Source organism: Aptenodytes forsteri, unplaced genomic scaffold (genome assembly GCF_000699145.1).
Source record: "Aptenodytes forsteri isolate BGI_AS27 unplaced genomic scaffold, ASM69914v1 Scaffold253, whole genome shotgun sequence".
Classification (NCBI taxonomy): domain Eukaryota; kingdom Metazoa; phylum Chordata; class Aves; order Sphenisciformes; family Spheniscidae; genus Aptenodytes; species Aptenodytes forsteri.
This window is the reverse complement of record NW_008794413.1, coordinates 397,790-423,430: the sequence shown is the minus strand read 5'-3', so window position 1 is coordinate 423,430 and position 25,641 is coordinate 397,790. Positions and strand designations below refer to the sequence as shown.

The 25,641-nt window shown below is 54.2% G+C and overlaps 1 protein-coding gene across 1 annotated transcript in view; it reads right to left on the bottom strand.

Moving 5' to 3' along the window:
• EPHA8 (EPH receptor A8) overlaps positions 1-25,641 on the bottom strand; it is a 52,134-nt gene that overhangs the window by 8,612 nt on the left and 17,881 nt on the right. The window contains exons 3-10 of the mRNA XM_019474523.1: positions 19,840-20,503; positions 6,334-6,489; positions 4,939-5,274; positions 2,487-2,611; positions 2,141-2,303; positions 1,597-1,693; positions 837-904; positions 168-293 (exon numbers count right to left, since the gene is read on the bottom strand). Coding sequence (XP_019330068.1) covers positions 168-293; positions 837-904; positions 1,597-1,693; positions 2,141-2,303; positions 2,487-2,611; positions 4,939-5,274; positions 6,334-6,489; positions 19,840-20,503 — 1,735 coding nt within the window. The remainder of the gene's footprint in view (positions 1-167; positions 294-836; positions 905-1,596; positions 1,694-2,140; positions 2,304-2,486; positions 2,612-4,938; positions 5,275-6,333; positions 6,490-19,839; positions 20,504-25,641) is intronic.

The window sequence follows — 25,641 nt, the reverse complement described above, 5'->3', positions numbered from 1 at the left end:
ATTTTGATCTCAAAAGGATAAGGAGCAGATGAAGTCCTGGCTGAGCACTGTGCAAGTGCTGCGCAGCCTGCTGTGGTCCCAGTGGGCCCCGGGGACAGCACAACCTCAGAGCGTGAATTTCCCTGAGCAGACACGATGCAAAGAGGCAGCCTGGCCCGGGGACTCACCAGACCCAATGACCTTTTCAATCTTGATCCGGGAGGCCTCGATTTCACGGGTGAACTCATGCACAGCTTGGCAGGGGTCCTCGTACGTGTGGGGGTCCACGTAGAACTTGGACTCGGGGAACTTCACTGCCAGGTTTCAAAGGGGAGAGAGGAGATAAGCTCTTTCAGGCAGCCCTGCTGAGAAGTAGGGGCACCCAGCAGCCAGGCAGAGGATGGGCAGGGGCAGGACTTCTTGGGTTGACATGTTGAGGAGCCACAGAGGTTGCAGCCCCAAGGAAACCTAAGGCACTCTTTGGCATAGCAGTGTCCTCAGAGCAGTCCAGGACCTGGCTGCCCAGGTCTCTTCCATGTGATTGTCCCCCTCCATCATCCCCCCACCCCCACCCCTCGCCTGTGATGAATTTTCCACTCTTCTGGCCTGCTGCTGTCTCGGATGAACCTGCCGCAGTCCCATCTCACGCTGTGCAACCCTTCAACCCTGTTACCAGGATGCCCCTGGGATCAGAGCCCCCGCTCAGCTCTCCTAGACACATCCCCAGAAGCAGGCAGTGGTCAAAACCCTTCTCCCTGGAAACCACAGCAGTGCCAGCAGGTAATGGTCCAGGTCCCTGCCCATCCACAGGGCTGAGGTCCTTCACACCCCAGGGGCAGCAGCAGGGAGGGTCCTACCTTGCCCATTCTGATAATGCATCTTCTCCTCGTCGGAGTCCTGGAAAGCCTTGCTGTACCCACAGTGCCTGCCGTGAGGACACAAGTGTCAGAAGAGATGCTCCTGTCCCTTGCTCCCACAAGCAGCCCAAAGGCAGGGTGGAAAGCAGTGCGTGCCAGGGCTGTAGGCAGCCCAGGAGGAGATGGAGATAACACTTGGCCCTTCACCAGCTGCATCCCTGCATCTTGCTGGGCTGACACTTTGGCCTGGAGCGAGGTACTTTCCAGGTGTTCTCCAAGGCTTGGCAGTGCTAAAAGCTGCAGCCCTTTTGTCTCCTCTGGGCAGCAGCATATGTGCTCCACATGCCTGGCTCAGCCATGCTGAGATGTAGCAGACACAGTCCACCTTGGACCTCTCTGATGGAGAAGAGCTCTCTCCACTCCTGACCTACCCCCCAGCCCATTCAGTCAGCCCTCGTACTGGTAGTGGTACGGGTACTGGTATTGCTATGGCTGTGGCTATTGCTATCGCTATTGCTGCTGCTATTGCTATTGCTACTGCTACTGTTATTCAGCCCGCTGGCATGAGGGGAAGGTCTGGAGACTGGCTCTGCCTCAGGAAAAGTGGAGGCAGGGTGTCCCCTAGACGAAGTCTCTTGGTTGCTTATTAACCCCTGACCTATGGATGCTCTGGGCAAACTGAGAGGAGAACAGTTGCACCCAAGTTCTCCCTCCTGCCCCGCTTGGTGACAAGCTGCACTGACCTCCAGAAAACACTTACCTCTTCTTGCAGATTAGGACCACCAGCAATGCGACGAGGCCAGTGATGAGTGTCAGGCAGATCCAGACAATCGTCATCGTGTCGTATCGGAGAGAGACTGGAAGAAGCAGGATAGGAAGGAGGTGAGCTGGAGTGAGAAGCACTCTGCTCTGCTTCAGAAACTCATCTACCCCACTGGGGTCATGTTCTTCAAAGATAGTGGGCATGGTGGTGTTGGGTTGATGGTTGGACTCGATGATCTTAGAAGTCTTTTCCAACCTTAATGATTCTATGATTCTATAAAGCACCATTCCCCATCCAGCCCCATCTTTGGGGCTCTCCCAGTGTACAGGAACCATTACGTCCTTCCTCCCTCTTCTTTCTAATGCATAAACACATCTCAGGAGGGCAACCTCAAGCAAGCCCTGCAGGCTGAAACCCCAGGAGATGTGCCTCCAGCCTCTCTCCCTGCGTGGCAGAGGCATTATCGTCATGGACAAAGGTATCGCCATCCCCCATGCTCCCAGTCCCACACTTCCCACATCCCACAACTGCACACGCTCACCTGGCTTCCCTGTTTCCACCTCCACGGTCTGACTGAACCTCCCACAGCCAGCAGAGGTGCGAGCCCGAACCTGGAAAATGTAGCGGGTTGCAGGCTTAAGCCCAGAGATGGTGGCAGTGGTGCCCTTGGATTTCAGAGTCGAATAGCTCTGCATTTCCTTGTCCTGGGGAAAAGCAACATCAAAAACCTTGCTGCATCAGCACAGCAGCCACAAAGTCTTCCAAAATAGTCCTTTGTGCAAGGCTGGCTGATAGCAGCAATTGCACCAGCAGGATTTAAACCAAGCCATGCCCCTGTCTAAATCCACCACGCTGGGACTGGTTTGCGGCAGCAAGCTCAGCATTACCTTCTCGTAGTACTTGATCTCGTACTCCAGGATGATGCCGTTGGGCTGGTCTGGCTCTTGCCACAGCAAAGTCACGCTGTTCTGGCCCGTGCTCTCCTGGCGGACCACCACCACCTGGGATGGGGCTGGGGATGCAGACGGCAGGGTGTTAGGTGCCTGCTGGTGGGGGTCCTGCATGGGTGAGGGCAGCAGGACACAGCAGCAGAGAAGGGTGGAAGTGGAGGCCCATGCAGGACCCCTGGTTTAAACCATGTTTCTGTTTTAATTAAAGCCATGTGGAGATGAGTGCTATGAATGGGCTTTTTGTTCACGTCAGTTGCCTCAATCTCTTTCCCATGGAGTGAGCAGGCTCCGAGGAGATGAAAGAGGAGGGCAGTGTCCCAGCACAGGCAGGAGGGGACACTGGTGCTTCGCTGTGATCTGGAGCCAGAAAGGAGAAGGGGCCGTGGTGCTGGAGGTCGTGGAGATCCCTAGCAGGACCCTGACCCCTCCTGCCCCACCTAGGGAAGGGGGAGAGGGGCAGGGGAAGAGGGAAAGGGGAGATGCTAAATGCCCAGAGGGGTGATCAGGGACTGAGCATGAGTCTAAAGGTGCCCTGGGGGTGCTTCTCCTGCCCTGAGATAATTGTCATCTGCCTGGGTCTGGGTTGGGAGCCTGTGAATCGGTCCTTGTACCTGCTGTGTCCAAATTGGAGCTGCCACAGCTGCAGGAGCCAACTCACCAGCCTCTTTTCCCTCTGGGAAAATCCACCCTGGAAGGACCCCAGAGAGTGTGGTGGGGTGCTACGATGGCCAGGCGCAGCCATTGGGTCCGACTCATGGGAAGGGGTCAGGCACCCCTTATGACCTTAACTGCCGAATGAAAAATGGGATGTGGTGGCTCTGGGGAAGATGGAGCTTCTGTCTGCCATGGCTGCAGCGCAGGGGTGTCGCTGGAGCAGCAGAGACCAAAAGAGGCCGCAGGGGCTGCAGCAGCAGTGGGGCACCCGGGGACAGAAAGGCAGCAGTTGTAGCTCAGTTCATCTTCAAGCTGGCTCCTCTGAAAAGCAGAAATCACTGTTGGGACACAGGACCCTGGGGAGCTGGGACAGGGTGGGATGGTGGGAATCAGCTAAACCCCACGGGCACGTGCAACGCCATCTCTCCTAACAGCCCCAGGGCATCTCTGCTGCACCCGCTCCTGCCCTGCTCAGCTGCCCTGGGCTGGGGGGACAAGAGTGACCAGCACCCAGCATGGGCAAACCACCCTGTGCAGTGCAGCAGGGGTCCCTCAGCCCCTCCTGGTGGGCAGGGATGCTCTGTGGTGTGCAGCAGCTGGAGCACCATGCTGGCACGGCAGCTAAACTTCAATCACTACCAAATTCCCAACCCCGCTGGTTTCACAGCACCTGCTCAGCATCCACTTTCTAGCAGAGAGATTGAAATGGGAATATTCAGCACTTGGAGAGCTGAGAGGGAGGGAGAGCATCCCCCTCCAAGGCATTAGGCTGATGCTGCTCGTCAGCACTTGGAGGGATCATGCAGGAGTGAGCCGGCAGGACTGAGCTGTTTCCACGTGGGCTTGGTGGAGAGCTGAAGAAGTGCTACGGGCAGGCATTAGTAACAAAAGGGCCTTGTTCTCGTGCCAGCCATGAGCTAACCCAGCGAGGCTCCCCGGGTTTCTCCTTCTGGCACCACCACCATGAGAGCAGAAGGGGCTCAGCATCACGGGAAGTTCCCGTGGGCTTGTTTCCAACTGGGAGGATTAACAAGAAGGGTCACTCCCTGCCCTGTCCCCTCTGCCCGCAGCGTGCTCCATGGAAAGGGGCTTAGCGGGGCTCTGCTCTGGGGAGATGCCCAGGTGACCCTGGAGCAAGGTCCTGGCCCACCTGGGCTAGAGCATTGCTCAGAACTATTTCCTGGGGAAAGAGCATTTCACACCAAGGGATTTGCAAAGATGAGACATGCATGAGAGAGACGTTTCCCAGCAAACGTTGCTGTCACCTGCCAGGGCCTGGCATTGGTGTGAGTTAAGAGCAGAGCATGAACTGCTGCTTGGCCCTTTGGGAAGGGACAGAAGGCTGGAGGAACAGCCTGAAAGATTCATGCTCCACTTAGTGTTCCTGTCAATAAACAAATGTTCTCCATGCCCCCTGTCTCCTGCAGAAAAGGAGCCTCCACCAGCAGCTGCAGGCTGAAGTGGAGGGAAAGGAGGATGAAAAAGGATACCATGAACCAGAGAAGGGTAAGAGTTGCCTTGGGCAGCAGCTTGTCTCCAGCCCGCCCCAGCTCCCTGAACCTACCTCCAGCAGATAGGGGTCATATCTCCCGGGGGTCCCATGCCCATCACCAAACCAGCCCGTGGCTGCTAGGGCAGGTTCTGGCTCCTGCAGATACTGGCTGGAGCAACGTCGGAGCAACATCAGCATCACCCATACAGGCAAAGCCTGGAGGGGGGTGTCTGCTCCTCCTACCTGCCTGGTTTGTCGTGATGTTGGCAACTGCAGCTCTCCTGGACTCCAGGCTGAGGTCAGACACACCGTTGACGGCCTCCACCCAAAAGGAGTAGTTGGTGTGGGCCAGGAGGTTGGTCACCGTCAGCGCTCCTTGCACCAGGCTCATCTGCTGGGGCACGAAGCGGATCCCACTGCCACACGCCTCGCACTGGCCAGCGTCCCCCGCGCAGCGCCTGCAGACCACGTTGTACACGATGTCAGCGCGTCCCCCCTTGTCCAGGGGCGGGCCCCACTCCAGTGTCACCGAAGTGCCGTTTACACTGGAGATCAGGTTCACAGGAGCAGAGGGGGGCCCTGGAAAAGAAGCAGAGGTTCAGGCAGAGCTGGGGCTGCTGAAGCACGTTGGGACTGGCAGAGCATGGGACCAACGGGGAGGTGCACCTTGGGCAGCATGCACCTGCACTTACAAACAATGCTACAGGGAAGACAGAGCTGCCCAGAGGGGGAAATGCTCCAAACAGAAGACAGCAAAGACACGGACAGGTCTTGAGGTGAAATGCCGTGGAGGTAAGGTCTTCTGGATCAGGATGCCAAGTACCGGGCAGGGAAGAGCTGATGTTTGTTCTGGGGGAAGCAGGAAGCGATGGGGATGTGGGAAGATTTTGGGGGAAGAGCCAAGGTTTCAATAGGCTGGAGGGTGGAGAGCAGGACCTGCTCATGTAAAGGGAAGGGTAAACTCACATTTCCTGGGGAGATTAACAATCTTGGGTGGATAAGTCCTAGGGAAACACAAGTCAGATGTTGCTGACCTGTCTTTCACCCTGGCTTCAGCTAGCAGCCTTTCTGCCCTCCTGGACCAACTGCAGAGAGGAGGACTCCTCTTGGGACGCTCTTGTCCCCTTTTAATAGCACCGGGCCCCTCAAAGCAGCCTATTGCAGAGAGCTGAGTGGAAACTATATAACAAGCCTGGTGCCACCGTCCACCCACAGCGAGGGAGAGTGCAGCGGCACTTGCGCTGGCCCATGGCCTCCCAGGGGTCTGACCACCCTGGGCATTTCTGCAAAGGAAAGCAGCCAGCAAGTGGCTGACACGCTGGCTGGTGTGTGAGCAGGTGAGCTTGCTGGCAGAGCCATGGTCTCGCCCCAATCTGTTGCAGGAGAGAGCCCTGGGAGGGGAGCAGACTCTGGCCAGGGATGTTTGGAGAGCAGCAGGATGAGGATGAGACAGAGGGCAGGCAGCTAAGGGGGGGTCTCAGCTCGTGTGCTGAGAGAAAGGCTGCTACAGCGCCTTGGGCAGCATGCAAGAGGCAAGGGTGCGTGATGGGCTCAGCCCGGGAATATCTGCCGTGTCTGAGGACGTGACACCTGCCCCACTGCAGCGCAGACGGATGCCTGGGCAGCCGGGGTACTCACGCGTGCAGGCGGCCGAGGGGGGGTCCTGCACCGCCCTGTAGAAGCTGCTGTCGCAGCGGCACACGCGGGCCGCCCGGCTCTCCGAATGGCTGTGCAAGGGGCACTTTGCACACAGCTGGTCCCCGGGGGCCGACTTATAAAATCCCAGCTGGCAGGCTGCAGAGAAGGGAACAGAGGTCAGAGGGATGCGCCTGGATGAGGTGCACCCCACGGCTTGGCGAATCCCACCAGCGCAAATCTGGACCCCACTCTTAACCCCATCCCAGTGCATGGGAAACCAGCCCTTCTCCCCAACGTCTCGGTGAGTCCCCCCTCAGCTGTGCAGCTGGAAATCAGGCTCTGTGAAAACTGCTATTGTCTCTCCCCCCAGGCTGTACTTGCTGCCATCCTGGTACCTGTTCCCCACTGTTTCATAAGCAGACTTGGGTGCCTCTGCTTTTCGTGAGCTGCCTGCAAAGCTCAAGGTGCTATCCTTGCACCCATGCCTGCTGCCCAGATCTCTCCCCACTGCAGCCACCCCTCTGGGCCACTGCCTGGCCACGGGGCAGGGAGCGCTGCGAAGATCAAACCAGGGAGCACTTTACGGCACATTCCTCACTTCACGGTGGTTGCCACACCACTCATGGTGGGTGTGCCCAGGTGCCCAAAAGCATCCATGTGGGCGGTTTCAAGAATTAAAAGCTCCGCACCTGGGACATGGTGCACATCCCTCTGCAAGCCCCTGGTGTGCTGCTATACGAAGCGACAAATTTCCTTGCACAAAACAAGGGAAAACACCCTCCCTCGTTTCACGTTGCAGCAAACCGGCAGTGCATGCATGCTGCCTGCTCTCTGTGGAGGGACAGCAAGGCCAGATAAGCCAGCCTGAGGTTTTTTTGACAACTCAACCTGCCTTCAGTTGCTCGGCCTCTTCCTGGTGCTGTGGGCTGTGCAGCAGGAGCACACGCTCATCCCACGCTGGGGCTGGCATCGGTCTGCTCCGTCCTACCCCCACCTTTCCCAGCAGCCCCTCAGGTGAATCATTTGTCACACAAACAAACAACTCGTCTCTCGTTAGGAAAATCGATTAGCTCAAGAGTGACATGTGGCATGTCAGGTATCTGTCTGGGGGTGGAAGGATCTGTCCTCTCTCACAGATTTCGATTCCAAGTAAGGAAAAACAGCTTCTGTCTGGGTCCCCGTATTCATCAAGTACTTCTAGGACCAGTTCCAGTGATTCAAGCATTGTTCCTGGCTCTGACTCATTTCTGGTTTTCCCTACTGAGGTAGTAATACCTTCATTTTCTCGTCTTTACCCCCAGTGGCCAGCTCTGCATACAGCCTCAATTTTTGCTTCCAAGCATGTAGAAGGGTTTTGTTTGCAATCCAGCATCCCTGGTGGTCTGGGTCCCTCTGTGCTGTCTGTTTGTTCTGCTTCTAGGTGCTGATTTGTTTTCTTATTAATAACACTCCTTTCCTTGCCACAGATCTCCCTGGACTGACTGCTACCAACATATTTCACGTATCACATGCTGCACAATAATACAACGCCCTCTTTATAACTGAGCTACTTCCAGCAATGGCAGCTGAAGGCAGTGCTCCAGCCACACACATCCCTGGTGGCTTGCTGGTCCCTCTTCAGACTCTATCACCAGCTTCTGTGGCACTTTTTCACCGAATGCTACTTGAAAGACAGGGGGCCAATACCACCAGCAGGATGTACACGTGCTGCACGTGCCAGAGATGTTGGTATCGCGGGTTGGTATCACATCTTGGTACAGCAGGCTGGAAAAAGCAAAGGCCAGCAGTTCCAGAGTTTGTTCCTAAATTCATGCTCCTCCACTCCCCAAAGGGCATCAAAGCAAGCAGCAGAAATGCCCAAACTGGGTGCAAGGGAAGGCAGATGTAACTCACAAGGAAATTGCAGCAGCTCGGGGCTGGCTTTGCTCCCCAGCTCTCTTGATGCCTTTCACCTCCTCAAGGGCATCAGAAGAGGAGAGAAAACAAGGAGGCAGAGTTGGGAGAGGAGGTTTGCTGTCCCCAGCCAGCCACACCAAGGACAGCCCAGGACATTTGCCAAGCTCTGGTGCTGACTGGTCCTTGTGATGCCACACACTAAGAGAGCCAGGGACACTCTGCCTTTACCAAATGTCCTCTGCCTGAAGCTGCAACACCCTCTGGTCTGCAACCCTTTGTTTTTGGGTGTAAGACTTGAGACGAGTGCTGTTACACCCTGTTCTCAGGTAGGGACAAATTTGGGAGGTAGCCAGCTGGGAAAAAAAACCCACCCAAATCTCTAAGAAAGAAAAGTTCCCAGTTTTTCCGTGTGGGAAAGGATGAAGACACGGCATGAGCACAGACTACCAGATGGGAACCGAGCAATGAGACAGCCCCACAGTCCGTGCTGGGCAGCATGCATATCAGCATTTGCTGCCTTCAACTTGTCTGAATCCCCCTTGGACCTACAAACCACCGTCATCTCTACCCATGCAGCATCCAGCAACCAGGGACTCTTGAATTCAAAAGGCACTGGAGTGGTTCCCCCCACCAATATTTAATTAAAGGCAGAGAAATCAGTGCTACATCAGGTATGGAGAGACAGGCTAGCAGGAAGGATGGGAACACGAAGCGCAGCAGATTTGCACCAAGCAATTGTGATCACTTAGCATTCAATGCTGTAAAAAAACCCCATTAATTACCTGTAGCAATGATTCACAATTATTTTAGATGCACTCAGGGGGAAAATTATCCTAAGTGACAAATTACAGGTGAATTTGTGCACCAGGGCAGAGCCGTTGGGAGCCACCTCCCAGCACCTGGACAGCACGAGCACACAAGGAGGCTTGGAGAGAAACTGGGGCTGGGGCAGGCACTGCTCTGGACAGGGTCATGCACCTCTGTGCGTCTCAGTGCTTGCTTTAGATGGAAGCAGGACACGTGCAAAGCCTTTCGCAGGCACGGGAGAGAGCACCAGCTTGGAACCTGCACAAGATATGAAATCCCTACAGTATGGGATGACAGGCATGTCCTGCTCTGGATTGAGCTCTTTCATGCCAGGCCAGTGACACGTGGAAGACCAGGACCTCCGGGGTTAGTTCTGATAAGAGCAAAGCAGCAGAGAAGTGGCCAGCGAGAAAAATTCAGTTGAATGCACCAGATCTAAAATCCACAGGGCTCCACAGCCATGCTTGTAGCACACACTGAAGCCACCAAAATCTGAAGCCACCCACCAGGGAGGTGCAGAACGGTTGTCCTGCTGTCTTCACTGCAACCAGCTGCTGCCACCTGCCAGAAGTGCCCTCCCAGGAGCCCTGCAGAAGGTGGGGATTTCTTTTTTTTAATTATTTTATGCAATTGATACCCTTGCTCTGTGTCTGAGGATCTCGGGTCCTGCCTCTTTGCAGACCACCAGAAGTCCTGCTACTGGTGTCCTCCTTCTGTCCCCAGTGCCATTCCACCTGTAAAACCCAGACAAGGCTGCCTGTCCTTGCAGTTTCATCTCACGGTGTGGTTTTACAGTGCACATGGGACAGCAGCAGACCTTCACCTGCAGCCCAGCTCAAGACTTGCACATCTACGCTGGGCTTGCAGCCCAGACACCTGGCTGGTCCCAGTGTCACAAGCAGAGCCTACAAGAACCAACACTAAACCCATGCTTGGCAGAGCACATCTCCAGCCCTCTGTCACATAGGTGGGTCCCCAATTATCATCCCAGCCTCTTGGGGTCAATACCACGGGTCTTCCACTGATCCCCTCCCCACCCCCGCACAGCACATCTTGCCTTTTTTTCCCAGCCCACCAGCCCCACTCTTGCACGCATCGCCTGCCCAAGGGGCCCCAGAGCAGCAGGCTTGTCTCAGAAACAGCGAGCGTGGGGAGGGCTCTGCCAGCCATCTGTAGTTCGGTCCATTTGTTTCCCTCCCTCTCCATCCTCTGGGGACAGGACAACATCTGCTAATAAGCTGGCAGAGCTCGGGAGATGATAGATGAACCTGTCGAGGATACGCTAGCCGGGAACGAGCCGCTTTTCTCAGTCCAAGTCGCCCTCTGGGACTAGTGCTCTGCAGGTGGCCCTGGTGGGACCACCAAGGGCTACTTCGGTGGGGCTACAAATGCAAGCATCAACCTCATGTCGCTCCCTCTCAGATCCCTCCTCAGCCCAGGAGATTTGGGTAGGGCGACGGCACAGCTGGGAGGGTGCCATGGGGCAGCTCCGTGGCACTGGTGCCACCAATTGCCCCTTTCCCTGACCCTGCAACAAAGCTGGGCATCAGCAAGAACCAGAAGAGCAGCCATGTACCTCCCTGTGGTGGTGCTGGGAAGAGACAGAGATGGAAATAAGGGTGTCATAGCCACTGTGACAGCCAGACAGGCACCAGTCCCAGAGCCCTCCAGGCTGCAGGAGAAGCTAACACACAAAATCCCGGCTCCTTTCAATCCAGTTTCAGCCTGATGCCTCCAATCTCAGCTCCCACATGACACAGACACTGAAACAGAAGCACGTTATTCACAGTCATGTCTTAAAAAGAGGCATCTGCCTCATTGCCCCAAACCTTGTGTTTTTGCAAGGCTGTGCTCCCCTTTTCCTGCAATCCCAGGTCAGCCCAGGCTCTGTCTCCAAGTTGGTCAGTGGTCTGGAGGGGGTTTTGGGGGCTGGCTGGGCTGGCTTTCTCGGGCAAACTCTTGGTCCCCAGATCATGCACCGCCCCACGGCTGATGCTCTGTACATCCTTTGCATGCTGCTTGCCCCTGCACTGTCTCACACCCCTGATCACTGCCTTACCTCCCGCACCTGAGCACCACCTTACATCCCTTCACACAGCCCAGTTCCCACCTTGCACCCCCTTTGCACAGCTCACAACCCTTCCCACCCCCAATACTGCCTTACAACCCGTCACAGCGCTCCACACAACTGAAGTCGTTTCATGTCACCCCAGACTCCACCTCACGTCATCTCCCCGCTGCATGGCCCTTCTTCCCACAATTCAACCCATCTCACATTCCTTCGCACCCCCAAATGTTGCAGAGTGGGAAACAGGGGGAATTTTCATCCATGAAGATTTTGCAAAGCTAGCAAAATCCTACGCATCAGGCTGTGAGCAAATGGCACGTGCAGCAAAGGGCACCCTGCACAGCTTCTTGCTCAACACCCAGATTTCACGGCTGCCAGGACAAGTTTTATAAGGAGGGCCCTACTCTTCAGGGTGGAGTAATTCCACTTGTAGTGCTGGGCAAACTGGAACCATGGTGGTCCAGACTGGCTGCATCCCAAACTGGAGTTCTGCATGGCGCTACCATAGAAAAATCAGCAGGTCTCACTTCTTGCCTTGAAATCAGGACTGTTGAAAGCACCCCTGACTCTGCCCTGCTCTTATTCCCTATATCTTAAAAAAAAAAAAAGAAAAAAAGAAAAAAAAAGAAAAAAAAGTAGGAAACATCCAAATCCCAGTTTGCTGTGAGTGCTGCTCTGCTGCCTGGTGCAGATGTCCTTCTGCGGGAGCGAAGTCGAGGTGACACTGTGCAGACTTATGTAGGTGAGACAGCCTGGCACGCTCTCAGAGCGAAGGCTTTTTTATAAAGCTTATCTGGGGAAATGCTACAGCTTGTAGGAGTTGGATGGAAACAGGCGGCCTAATGCTAGAATTAGAAAAAAGCTGTTTTCAAAACTCAGTCTTGTTGGAGGGTTTTACACAGAACTATCCAAGGCTTCTGAAAAAAACACACTTTTCACCAGACCAAAGACAAACCCAGAAAACGCTGTGTTCAGGAAGGAGCAGGGCAGAATGGGAGCCACCCCTGCAGATGACAGTGTTGGAGGTAACCCTGCATCCCTGCTGCAAGGCTTCAGGGACCAAAGATGCATAAATGAAGAAAGGACATACAAAACACCAAGAACTTGATCCCAGTCCCTGCAGGAACCGGTACGCAGCTTTGGAGGGTTTGTGAGCCCTCTCACCACATGCATATAGCTATGGATATATATAGGGGCTGAGCTTTAAAATAAGGGTGCCCAGCACTCCAGCAGAAGCAAGTGAAGAGCATTGCAGGGGCCAGCACAGCTCTCGCCCCCGCACAGCTGAGCACCACCAGCTTTTGGATCCCTTTCTTCTTCACAGGGAAGTGTCAGCAGCAGCATCTTGTTTTCAGGAAGGGGAAGAAGTCAGCACACAAGAAGCAGTGACATGGGTGGTGTCTGGATCTCATGCCAAGTACAGAACAAATTTTTGGCACAGTCTTACTGCTCTGTGGGAACGAGGAGCATCTTCCCCATGCAAGGCGATCACACCAAGCCTCCGAATGTGCTGGTAGCGAATTTAAGGTCCCCAGCCTCCCATTGCATTGCACCATCTCCAGTGTAAGTACCGGTGCAAAATGCCAGGTCTTTCCTGCAGACTTTTTCTGAACTCCCCAACAACAGCTTCCCAAGCACCTGCACACTGTTAATCCAGAGTAACAACCTGTGTTCATGACCTGAACCTGGCCAAGTTCTGTGGAAAAAAAGAGTTCAAATCACAAAACCACATTCCAAAACTGGTGAAGGTCTTTGAGTACTGCCAGATCCATCCATCAGAGTCCAGCTGCTCTTCAGCACTTCTTATAGGGACTACAGAGACCTACCAAGCACAAATGAAATTTGTTTCATCCTCATCAATACCCTGAACTCCAGCCTAGCGTCATTCTCACCCTTCATCTGTGTCAGTGGCTAAACACAGCAAACTCAGAGGAAAAGTGGCAAACAATAAAATATTCAGCCAGGGACAAAAAACATGTTGTTCTGTTTGTGGGGAAAGGGCAGCTCTGTAGTCATCTCTGACCTTTTTGTTTGTCCCTAACCAGAGAAAAAAAATGGTTTCACATGTTGGCGGGTCTGCTTTGTTTTGTTTTCCTAGTAAATGCAATTGGCCACTTGCTTGAGTTTTAGAGGAGGGAGTGAAGGTGCTGGAGATATTGAGATCACCTCTTCCTGCACCCTGCCTTCTCCAGCACGCTCGCTGTGCTAAATTATCCATGCACACGCAGCCCAGAAGACCTGGGATCCAAACAGACTAATTAGCAGCCAGGTCTGGGACTATAAGCTGGAAGACAAGTGTGAATCCAAGGATCCCAGCAGCACCCATGCCTCTAGTGCTTGGATCAGTCTCCTGGTATTGCTGGGATTATCCCCAAAACTACATCATGGTGGTCATGGCTGTGTTTAGATTAGTCATAGAAATCCCCAAGGAAGGAGATCCTGCCGCCTCCCCAGTGACCCGTCCCAGGGCTGGATAATCCTCCCGGGCAAGAAGTTTTTCCTAATGTCCAGCCCAAACCTCGCAAGCAATTTGTGTCTCTGACACATCTTCTTTGCAGTCTGTTCCCATCTGAAGTCTGCTGCCTGGATCCTGAACAGTCCTACTTCATGTGGTTTGGAAAACAAACTGTCTTCTTTTTTTTAGGGTGTGGGGCTTTGCATGGGATAAACAGAAGGCGATATAATCTTACCAGACGGTATTACTGTCTTTACAAAGCGGCTGACTGGCTTGCAAACCAACAATGAAAATCTTGTGAGTCACTAAGTTTCTTTGATTTTCTTGCCTGGCATCACTGAAAGGACATTTGCATAACTCCCATAGCGCATCTTCAAAACTATCACTGCTCCTGCCCTTGAAAGGTTTATTTTGGTACACTCACGGCAGAAGCCCTCTGTGGTGGGCACCCAGGGCACTGGTGCAGTCTAGCTCTGGGTACGACAGCCTGGTACCATGCCAGCAGGCACGGGAGACTCTGAGCGGGTGTCACTGAGGTGCAACACAGACGCCAAGCCTGCGGCTCTGAGCTGGCATGCGTGCGCTGGGATTTGCATAGAAAGTCTCCTTGAAATCCACACCGATTTGCGAAGAAATGCAAAAAGTATTCCAACACGTTTGTTTGGAGTTGCAATGACAGGGTATTTTGACATACATTTATCTGTCACCTCGATATATGGTACATATGCTTCCGGGCAGGACCTAAGGGAGGTGGAGCCCAGCCTGGTAATGGGTGCACTGAAATCCCAGGTTTGCTGATTGGCAGAGGCACGTGTGATCCCCAGGCACATTTTTGGGGGCCCCATGTAGCTCAGAGCCAGGAAAGAGGGGTTTTGCTTGGAGTCAGCCCAACAAGACCAGTGTCCTGTTTCCAACCGAGCAGCCTGTATCGGCTGTTTCACGTGAAGACACAACACAAGGAGCTCATGGTTGCTCTGTGATGTTCTCACACAGGTGGGAAAAAAATCGCTGTTAGCAGAAAAAGGGGAGAGAAGCCTGAGGCTTCTCAGAGCATCTCTGACTTAGGGACAAGGAGTTTGGGGAGAGAAGGGAATGGAGCAAGGCTCTGGTGGGCTCCCTTAACCCACTAGCATATCTTTCCTCCTCCCCGCATGCTTCTCCACCCTTTCTGCACTGAAGGAAGGGAGCACGGGCTGTGGTCTCCCTGGGTAGGTATCCAGGGGCAAGCAGCATCCCCACCTGCAGTGCACTGGGCAAAGGGGTCCGTCCCCTCGCGCCCAAGCCCAAGGAGAGCAGGTCGCATGCCTCCACCTTTCCTCCCCTTCCAATATCAGCATCTGGACCACATCTGTTCACACAGCTGCAAAGGTGTGCTGCTGTGGCCGCAGGTCATTGCCCAGCCCAGCACAGCTGGAGTCCATGTCTCTGACCTGGCTTCCCCTGCCAATGGCTTCACCTGTGTCATTCTGTCCCCTGGCATTTCTAGGGCTTACCCTGACCCTGTGTGGCTAGGGTTGTGCCCACCAGCACGGTACATGGGTGATGGGGTGCAGCTGGATGGGGTTTCCCCTCCTCTCACACCATATAGCTCTGCTCCCCCCAGCTGGAAAGTCAGTCTCCACTGACTTTCTTCTTAAAGGTCCATGGATGCAAAACTGTATTCACAAGCACATAATTACCAAGCTGGGTATTTTCTCCTCTTAATTAGCAATGCCGTGGTGCTTTAATTGCTCGATTAAAGTTGCCCACGAGGAAGGCTTAAGGTACATTAAGTTTGCTGATTGGTTCATCAGCATGAATCCCACCAACTGGAAAAAATTAGCTGGCTTCCAGATTGCTAACCAGACTTTCCAGATCCATTTCCACCAGCCATGTGCCACAGGAGGCACAAGAGAGCCCAGCAGCAGAGGGGTTTGTCCATGAGGGGCCAGCAGTCCTTCTCCTGTTCCCACCTCTCCTTCAGTTTGGGAGCTGGAGGGAAAAGGGTCCCAGCAGTGACAGCTTCCCTCTCTTCTCCTTGTCCAGAGGACACAGGCCATTTTTTCGGCTTAAGCAGAGCTGGATAAAGTCTACCCCAGGGCCAGATCCTCGTTCAGCCACACACATCAGACCCCTGTTCAGTAGCTGTTCTCGCTCAGCCCTGGCAGGCTACAAACACCCGTCCTCATCTGCAAATGGGCTGATGGAGCAGCAATTGCTTAATTGTTGCTCCCTCATCACTGTTTTCCAGCTAAAGGCAACAGCCAAACTGAAGCCCCTGAGCACCGCAGGAGGAAAGCAGCCAGAGCAATCAGGACACCCGGTGGCTAAGATGCCTGGTCCCAAACTTTTGACAAAAATGTCTGAACAGCGAGTCCCACTCCTGAACCCCATGAATATACCGCAAAGATGCTCTTTGGGAACTGCATTTCTGCCAAAGGCTCATCCACCCGCTCTGACAGCAGGGAAGGGGGCCGTTTTACCCTTTTTCATTTGTTTGTTAAAGAAAAAGCTTCCTGGGAGATTCTGCGCTCCTGGAGGTCTCCATGGCTGGCAGCTGGATGGATGGGTTTGTGTCAGCTCCCAGGGAGCAGCACCATGATCCGTAGCCGTGGCACTGCTACCAATGGTCCAAACCGACTCTCTGCACATGTACAACTCGCGATCAGCTAAACAGATTTTTAGCCCAACTTTCCAGTTTTGCTCACTGATAGCTGGTGACAGGCACAGCCCAAGCAATAATTCAGATCTGCCCCAAAAGGCTGACCCCGATGCAAGGGCCACAGCCCCAAAGCCTTGGTGGCTCAGGAGCCCAGCAGCCCTCCCCAAAGAGGGGCTGGCCAGGGCTGGTAGGAGGGGTGTGGGTGAAGAGCCACTGTCCTCACCTGCCTGAGCCTCCCTGTCCACCTCTCTATCCATCCACAGGACGTGGTACGCATGTCCTGGATCTCAGCCTCACGGCTGTTTGAGGAGGTGGCTTGTGGGTTTCTTCCCTTCCCACAGAAGCAGACCCAAGGTTAAAGTGCTCCCCTTTCTCATTTCTCTAATTGCACTGACCTTATTGAAATGGGTCTCTATTTGTCCTGTACAGCAGCTGCATATAAATAAGGTGAATTATGCTGATTGTCTTCTTATTTGATAAATTGCTGGGACAGATCCTTTTCACTTATGCTATTGCTTAGTCTGCTATTTAGGCAGGGCAGTCGCTATTTGCTGCGTGTAAGAGATACTAACATGTCTTGCTGTGGACTGGTACATTTCAAGGAGGAAAGAGCAGCACATCCGAGGCTGGCTGTGGATGAGGGGAATGAGGGAAGCAAAGTTCTTCAGAGCCTTGAAAACGGAGGGGAAAAATGAGTGGGGCAGCAGGGCTGTGCTGCCCTGGGAGAAAGACCCCGAGGGGTTTCACCCTTGGGGTGGCTGTGGCAGAAGATGCCGTGGGACTAGAAGCTGGGAATTTTAGGAGCTGGCAGTCCCCAGGACCTCATCAGCAGCTGTGGCAATTCATGCTCAAACTTGGTTTCTGCCCAGTAAGGCACTGCAGCACCCGTGCCCAGCCACAGTTGGAAAAGGGGGTCCTGTGCCTCGGAAGATAAATCTGCAGATGCATGAGGCACAGATATGGGGGACAAATGTCTTGTGCAATGCAGGGCTGTGACACATCTGATGCCAGCCTAGCTGGTGTCCTTAGTGTGGTCCTGACCCCAGTTCCCCTTGCGCTGAGATCTGGCCTCCCCGATCCCATGGAAACTGCCCCTCACATCCTTATGGTAAACACCAGGACATCACAACAAGATGAAATGTGTGGATCCCGCCGGGGTAAGTGCAAGGAGTCAGAGATCCCAGCCACCATCCTCCTGCCCAAACAAAGGGGCACCCAAGGTGATGGCTGACAGTAAAGGGGACGAGAGGCAGAGAAGTTCCCAGGTTCCTACACATCCTCCACCACGTACCACCTCACCCCGTCCTTCCCAGCTCTGTGGCACAGCCTTCCTTCTCCTCTGAAGGGCTGGGAACAGCTCTGGCCATGATCTGGTTTCCTGAGCTGTCTTCCATCACTCTGGCAGGTCCTTAGAAAAATGAACATTAAAGAGGAGGGGGAGAAACCTCCACTGTTCAAACATCTTTAGCTTTGACAAATAAGGCGTCCGGCTGTGAAAGGCGGAAGGAAATTAATTTGGAATCACATTTTAAAGACTGCCATAGAGGCAAAGTATCTTCTGTCTAATTTTTTTCCCCCCAAGCAAAAAATGAATTTCCCTGATATTTATAGAAAGATTATTAGGGCCACAAGGAGTGATTTATATCATCTCATCCCTGTGACGGAGAATGAAAAATTGCTGGGGCGACAGCCACTGGAATCCTGCTTTTGTCCGCCTGACAATTAAAACGGCTAATTTCCAACTCCAACAGATCCACTGGGGTTATAAATCATTCTGGAAAGGCACTTTTCACCGTGAAAAATGAACTCTGCCCCAGTCAAGCACAAGAAGCTTAGAACAGACATTTGCATCTGTTTGCTTTCGTGTGTAAATATAGGTACTCCTGTTCCACACGCACCCACCAAAGGAGGTGCTAGGAAGGAGGTGCTGCCCCTGCTTGCTTGATGCTGGGCTATCAAACTCCCCGTGCTAGGAACTGGATAAATGGGACAGGGAAGGCAGGAGGGTGAGACGACACTGAGGTCAGAGAAAATCCAGTGACATTTCTGTCCTGTTTCTGACGCCACAAGCCCTGGAGAGCTTCACCCGAGAGCTTTGCTGGTTGAGCAGCATGGGTCTGAGTCCGCCTGCATGCAGAAGGGCCAGCTTCTGCCTGGGTCCACCCCATCTGGGGAGGCAGGTTGGACCACACTTCCTCCTGTGCCATGCCTATGGGTAGGGGCAATCCCACCAGAAAAGGGCAGGAGGGCAGAGAAGGAGCTCTCCCACAGCTTTGCTCTCAGGAGAGAGACAAACATGTCTGAGGAAACACAGGAAAATGAGGCAGGCTGAGGACAACACTGATGCCAGGGCTTCCCTCAGCCTCCAGGCTTTGAGGTGGTGATCTCCTGAGGCAGAGCCTGCTGTAACAGGACCACAGGAGGGGGAATACAGGGAAGGGTTGTTTGGACCTTCTGAACCAAATCTCCAACTTGCAGCTCCTTGCAGCTGGGACCCAGCTGTCCAGGCAGCCCATGCCAGTGCCCCCTCCGATGGTAGCACGTGCCTGGCCCCATGCACACTTAGCACCCACTCTTTAACATGGGAGAAGATGACCCTTTCTGAATTATCAGATCTATCCCAGGACGACTTTCAAATCAGTGGTCACAGGCCAGAGGAGTTTTGGATAGAAGCATTTATTCTGCCCGTCCTTCCCACGCTACGTAGCTGGGGATCTGCCGGCACCGGCGCAGGTCCCAGTGGCACCTGGATCGGTTCCAGTCCAGCGTCAGACGTCCTAACCTTGCATCAAGTCTCCCTGAGACAAATGGTACACTTGACGTTTCCACAAAATTCAAACAAAAATCCCGCACTCTTATTTGTGCTGCTCCCCTAAACACCTCCCATAAAGAAACCGAGAGCAAACAAATCTGTGCGGAGGGCTCTCCTGGGGAGCCCCGAGCGCCGTGCTCTGTACACACACATCCCTGTGCTTGGTGCACGGCTGCTGCTGGTCACCCCGCCTCCTTATCGCAGTTTGTACAGTCGGCAGCCTGACATCTGCCCAGCGGCACAGAGGGCTCCCGGGAAGGCTCTCCGCACCCCTGGACGGCGGGGCTCTGCGGCAGCCCCAGGTGATGGATGGACGCAATAACCTTGTTTCACAAAAACTCAGTGTTTTTCTTTTTGCATTCCTTGCTTTCAAACCCCCTGCCAAAGGGAAGCGAGCGGTGGGGCATTTTGGAGAGGCCCAGTTGTGCTTTGCTGGAGTGCACCAGCAGAGCTGCAGGGGGCACCGGGCTGGAACCTCTGGGCCATACACTCCACGGTAGGGAAAGATGAAGCCAGGGCAGCCCCTGTCCCGATGCCAGCCCCCATTGCAAAGCCAGTCCCCATCCCAAAGCCATGCCCTGTGCACCAGGACCTGTCACAGTCAGGCTCACAGGAGCTCCCAAGGAGCTTGCTGGTGGTACCAGTGACACATTTTAGAAGCATGAAGCTGGCCAGTAAAGGCTTGGGCAGCCCTTGGCCTCCAAAGAGGCTGGCTGTCCAAGTTTTTGTGAGCAGGCTTCTGTGCTCAGCCCTTCCCCAAAGAGGCAAAAGCCCCTTGCAGCCATCCCTCCCCTTGCAGGCACCACTAGCAAGAAGCAGGGACTCACCCATGCAGGAATCTTGCTGCTCTTCGTAGCCAGCACTGCACACGCACTTCCCAATGGGCACCAACCATTCTCCCTCGGCACTGCAGTACATTTTGGGGGTGTCCCTCTCCTCCGAATGGCCCACACACTCTCCCCGCACTTCCACCAAGGAGGACGAGTCCGCCCCAGTCACAGCCTCGGAGAAGGACGCCAAGTTCCTCACCATTGCTGGGCACTTCTTGTAGTATACCCGCACCGAAACGATGGCGATGCAAGCACCTATGTCCTGGAAGGCCAAGTAGAAACCCCTCTTGCTCAGTGGCCCCACACCCCGCACCTCCGTGTTCAGCTTCAGGCGCCTCACCCCCAGGTCCACGTTGGTGAAGCTCTCATCAGCTGCGATGGTGTCGATCTTCATAAACTGGCTCTCCCGGGTGCTGGTGCCCAGGTCCCGGTCAGACTCCAGGTAGTAGAGGTTGAAAGTCTCCTTGCAGGTGCCCAGCACGCCCGGCATGCTGTTACAGTCCCGCAGCGTGAACTTAATCTCTGCATAGACCCGCCGCGCACCGTCCCGTTGAACCCAGTTGGTCCGTAGCCAGTTGTTCTGGTTGGGGGTCATGACATTACAGACCTGGTAGGTGTGGATGGGGCTGAAAAACTCATCCATTTCATTGATTGAATCCCACTGCAGGACAGAGAGAGAACAGGTCATTCCTGACGTCCCTGAACACCACTGCAGGACAGAGAGAGAACAGGTCATTCCAGACGTCCCCGAACACCAGGCAAGCACAGGGCATGCAGGAGTCTGCCATCACCCAGCCCGGGATGAACTCCCTCTGCTCCTGCAGCTGTGCCTGGATGAGAGATCACTGCTGCCACAGGCCAAAGAAAAATGAGGATGAGCAGACTTTACCCAGCACTAATTTGGGCAGTAACTCTCACAGCCCACCCTGATGCAGAGCTGGGTGAAGTGCACCCCTGTTTGTAGAGGGGAATGCTTGCACGAGTCTGATTTGATGGCAGAAACTGATGGCAGTGTGTTTTTGGGAGGGCTCCAAACCCTCCAGACCATGTCTGCAAGTCCCTTTTCTTGGTGCTCAGCCTGCCATTCACAGCAGCAGCAGGAAGGCACCTACATGGTGCTCACCTGGGTCCCTTCTGACTCATGCAATCTCCATGCACAAACTAAACAGGACGCTTTCCAGCTGGAGAATGAGCTTCGGGGTGCATACCATGGGGTGAAGGGGAAGCATGCAGTGAACACAGGACTTCCAGCAAGATATGGGGGGTCCATGGGGGCTCAGAGCCCCCTTCTTCCCAGGCAAGGTGAGGTCAGATGTCCCGGGTGCTTACAGCTTGACAGCTCTGGGGTTAAAATTCAGTGTAGCAGTGGCAGCAGGATGAGCTTGGGGAGGAGATGCTGGGCAAAAGCAGGTTGCAGCAAGCAGGATTGCAATGGAGGGGTGGTCTGGGTGAGTTTAGAGGGACAGGGACATTTGTGTCATCCAAGGGAGGGATGCTAGGTGGTTTTGACTGATGAGAAATGAGAAGAAGTAGTGAGATTTTGATACAAATGAGCTCCATAGCTGAGGGACAAGTTGAACTTAGTTGTTGGGCGCTACAGGACACTTCTGGGGGCTTGCTCTTGCCTCACATGTCTCCCTCTCCACCTTCTCCAACCCCACCAACCCCTCATCAGGACCCACAGACCTTCCCTTTTCTGGGCGCTTCCCACCACCTCTTCAGCTCACATCCCTGTCCAAACCAGGCACCACAATCACATCCCCCATGGACGGGTCTGGAACCCCAAATTCTTCTTATGGGAGAAGGAGGAGGAGGAAGAGGAGCAGAGGAAGACTTCAAACCTTCTGACTTTTCCCTGGACTTAGCAACTGGCTTTGAAGATGCCTGAGTCCCACCACCGTGCCCAATTCCAGCTGTGAAGGGCAGCCCCAGACGCAGCCCTGCAGAAGTTGGGGAAGGTACTGGCACCCCTGCAGCACATGCTGCTCTGCCTACCAAACCATCGTCCCCCACAGCCTCAGCACCCCCCTGCTTGCACCTTCCTTGGGTTGCCGGCTGTGCCTGCCCCACTGAAGGCAGCTGACAGGGAGCAGCCCCCCACCTCGGCACCGTGCATGCCCTGCCTACCTGTGTGCTGTCTGGGGGGACTGGGGAGCCAAGCAAAGCTCCAGCAGTGGTGCACAGAGCAGGAAAACAAATCTTTTAAGCAGCATTGCAAGTACATTAAAATAAACCTCTGGGCTTGCTCTGATGGGGCAAAAATGGTGTTTTCTTATGCAAGTGGTGACCTGTGTTTCATTACAGACACAAAACCAACAGCAGCCCTGAGAGAAGGAGCCTGATGCTCAGCTCAGAGGGTGTGAGCCTGAAGACTTCACCCCAGTGACTGTGGGAGCTGATGAGAACACAGATCTGCTGGGACAGGCACCCGACAGCCTCGCTACGTGGCCGCCAGCATTGCAGGGACAAGGCATGGCTAGGGGAGGGCATCACACCTCCAGAGCATAAGAGATACTGGAAAGAGGTTATCAGTGATACCTGTAAGACAGCCCGCTCCCTTCTCCCCCCTCAGATGGGAAGGTCCTTCCTCATCTAACCTCCTTAACCTGGGGAGCAGGTGTTACTGTGCCTTCTGCTAGTGCTAGGGCGATCAGAGCAGTCATTTCAGTGATGTGCATCTTCAAAACTTCCCCAGCATCTTGCATGTAGGAGAAAACTCTGCTTCTCACTCCTAAAGAGCTTAAAGCAACCCGGAAAAGGCAGCAGCTCCAGGTGCAAACTTCAACGAAAGCTCATTCAGAGGGGAATATTGCTGGCAGAGGGTGTGAAAGTCAAGCCACTGCCAGGAGAGCAAAATATTTCTGGTTCTTTTAAAAAAATTGTCTTCTGAATTCCAGAAATGCCCAGGTTCGTCCTAGGATCACTGAAGACCTGCTCTGCACCCCAGCACTCAGGCAGACAACATGGAAAGGGGTCAGGCTACCTGTGTGCTTTGCTGGAGGGGTGAGCAGCAGCACCCCTCTTATTATGCCTCAGCTTCCCAACCACAGGAATGAGCCTGTAGAAAGTGCTGTGACACCCAGGATACGCTCCTGCCACTTGGCCAAGGGGTACAGGGGTGCCCTGAAGTGTGTACAGCAGCAGGCACAGCACAGCTCCCTGCACACCCCTGCACCGGGGCCGGTGGGAGCCAGCCAGCTCCCCGCTCCTGCATCAACATGTGCACGCACTGTGGCGCTGCGGAAGGTGTGGAAGTCGTTGTCGAAATTAATTGAGCACAAATTAACACAACATCTGTTTCCTGTCTTTTCCCTGCCGAGTTCCCCGGGGGGGAAGTGAAGCAGAGCTGCGCATGGGAGGAGACACGCGGGGCGAGGGCAGAGCTGAGGGTGGCGAGCAGGGATGCTCCCCGCAACGCACAGCCAGCTCCCCTCTGCAATGTCTGTGGGGCTCGGGGCTCTCTAGGAGTGTCTGGCAAGGGAAATATGAGGTTATTGTGTGCACCAAAAATGCCTTGGCCTCCAGCTAGTGTGGTTGCTTTGGGTCTCCAGACATTCACTTCTCCCCCAAGTCTGGCAGAGGAGATGGTGCTCATGACTGCGGTGTCCCCACACACCTGTGGCACTGCCAGAGCTGGCAGCATCCTCACTGCTGACAGAGAGCAGGGAGCTAAATGTCCATCTCCAAGCACCGGCAATGGTCGGCATCAACCACAGGGGAGAACTTGGAGGGTTTGCATTTGCAGCATCACTCTTTCAAACTTGGTGCTTTTTTGCACAGCAGCTGGACTGTCAGCTCTTTCCCAGGGTCGTACGCAGCACCTTGGGATCCCAGTCTGAGGCTAGCCCAAAACACCACACCTCTACCACTGGCCCACAGGGCAAGTGTTCTGCCATCAGTGGAAATGCATGGAGGGAAGGCAGGCCACCTGAACTGGTGGCTCAGATGCCACAGGTGCATCTTCCCAGCATGCCACAAGGCAACACAGGTACCACGAGCTCTGCCAGGTCCCAGGACCTGCCAGGCATTTGGGATGGAGGGAACTGCTTCAGGAATCCCCACGACTTGAAGGGTTTTTCTGTTTCATCTTAACTACAGGCTCTTATGGCCAGGGAGGGGAGTCTCTGACGCTGGGTACCATTGGTTCAAGAGCACAGGCACTGTGCACGCATCCAGCCTCCCGGCATCGCCTTGCTCTCAGCTGACGGTTTGAAGTGGCTTTTATTAAACGAAGCTCAGCCCGGCCCCCATCATTGCGACAAGATCCCCTAGTGAGATGGAAATGAGGACATCATAATTAACGTGGTGAGCACACGCGTTGGAGGGGGGGACATGGTTGCATCTGTATTCAGGGGCTTGCCTAGTAGTTTAAATTAAAGTCAACACCAGTTATAAAAAAATTTGCCAGATTATGAAAGGTGAAAGATGCAAACACAAGATACCTGGGCGGCTAAGCAAGGTTTTAGAAGTCTCCCAGGGCCTGTGTGGTGCAGCAGAGTGGGGAGAAGGAGGAGGAGGAGGAGGAGGAGGAGGAGGAGGAGGAGGAGGAGGAGGAGGAGGAGGAGGAGGAGGAGGAGGAGGAGGAGGAGGAGGAGGAGGAGGAGGAGGAGGAGGAGGAGGAGGAGGAGGAGGAGGAGGAGGAGGAGGAGGAGGAGGAGCAGAGGGGACAAACACGCAAGGAGAGACCACGTCCCCCTGGAGCAGCAGCTCAGCCTCCCACCACCCTTGCGGTGCCCACGGAGGGAGCCAAGGGACAAGGTCTCCCCAACCCTGGGATGGCTTCCAGGAGGGATGCCAGGTCTGCCTGGCATAGCAAAGCTTTTGCTGCCACTGAGACATCCAGCACTTTCCTTTGTCCCAAGAGCAAGCACTGAGCTCCAGCACCTCCCCCGGAGCTGCCAGGCCCCTTGCACCACTGTCACTGAGAGAGAAAAAAAAGAGAAGGACGTTATTGCAGCTATAAATCATTAGATGAGAGGCATTAATGGAGATAATCCCCATGAAATCAGTCACTGCTGTGGCTAAGGAGGGATTTGTCAGGCAGTTAACTACCCTGAGCTTCACTGCAGGTGATTAACTCCTGGTAGTGACCAGCGTCTGGGGAATTAGCAATAACCTAGCATTTACTGAACAAGCACTGAGAGATGAGCTTTTATCTCAATTACTAGTCTAAATCTTTATTTTCCAATGTTCCCTTCCTACCCACCTTTTTTTCCAAAGAAAATGAGTTTTGCCGCAGCTTGCCCTGTAACTTGCTGGTATTCCTGGATTGAGGCAGAGGCTCCGGATTGGAAGATAAACCCAAGAAATGGCACAAGAACATCAAAGTGACGGAGGGCAGAAGACATGGCCTGGGCAGATGGGAGAGCCCCAATATCTTTTGGTGCTCCAAGGAAAAAGACATGACCCTGCAGGGGGTTGAAATGGCAAGCACACAGCACAGCTCGGACTGGGAACAGGGTTTTTGCAAGCTGAGCTTGGGGCAAAGGAGGACCGTGCTCTGTAACAGATCTGACGTGTCAGATGGGGTTCATCCAAGCCATGAACTGGTTGTTGGCTGCAGGACCAGAGCCAGGCAAAAAAAAGTCCCCTGCTGCATAGGCTTTGCTCTGCAATCAGTTCAGTCCCGGGGCATTTATAGCAGCACTGTACACCAGCATGAAATCCCCATCCCTGATGCACAGACACTGCTGAGGGACCATCCTATGGGCAGAAATATGTTGTCTGTGCTCTCAGCTGGTTGTTTAAGCAAATCTGGTGCCTTTCTGCCAGTTTTCTCTCTGAGCTACTGCAGAATGA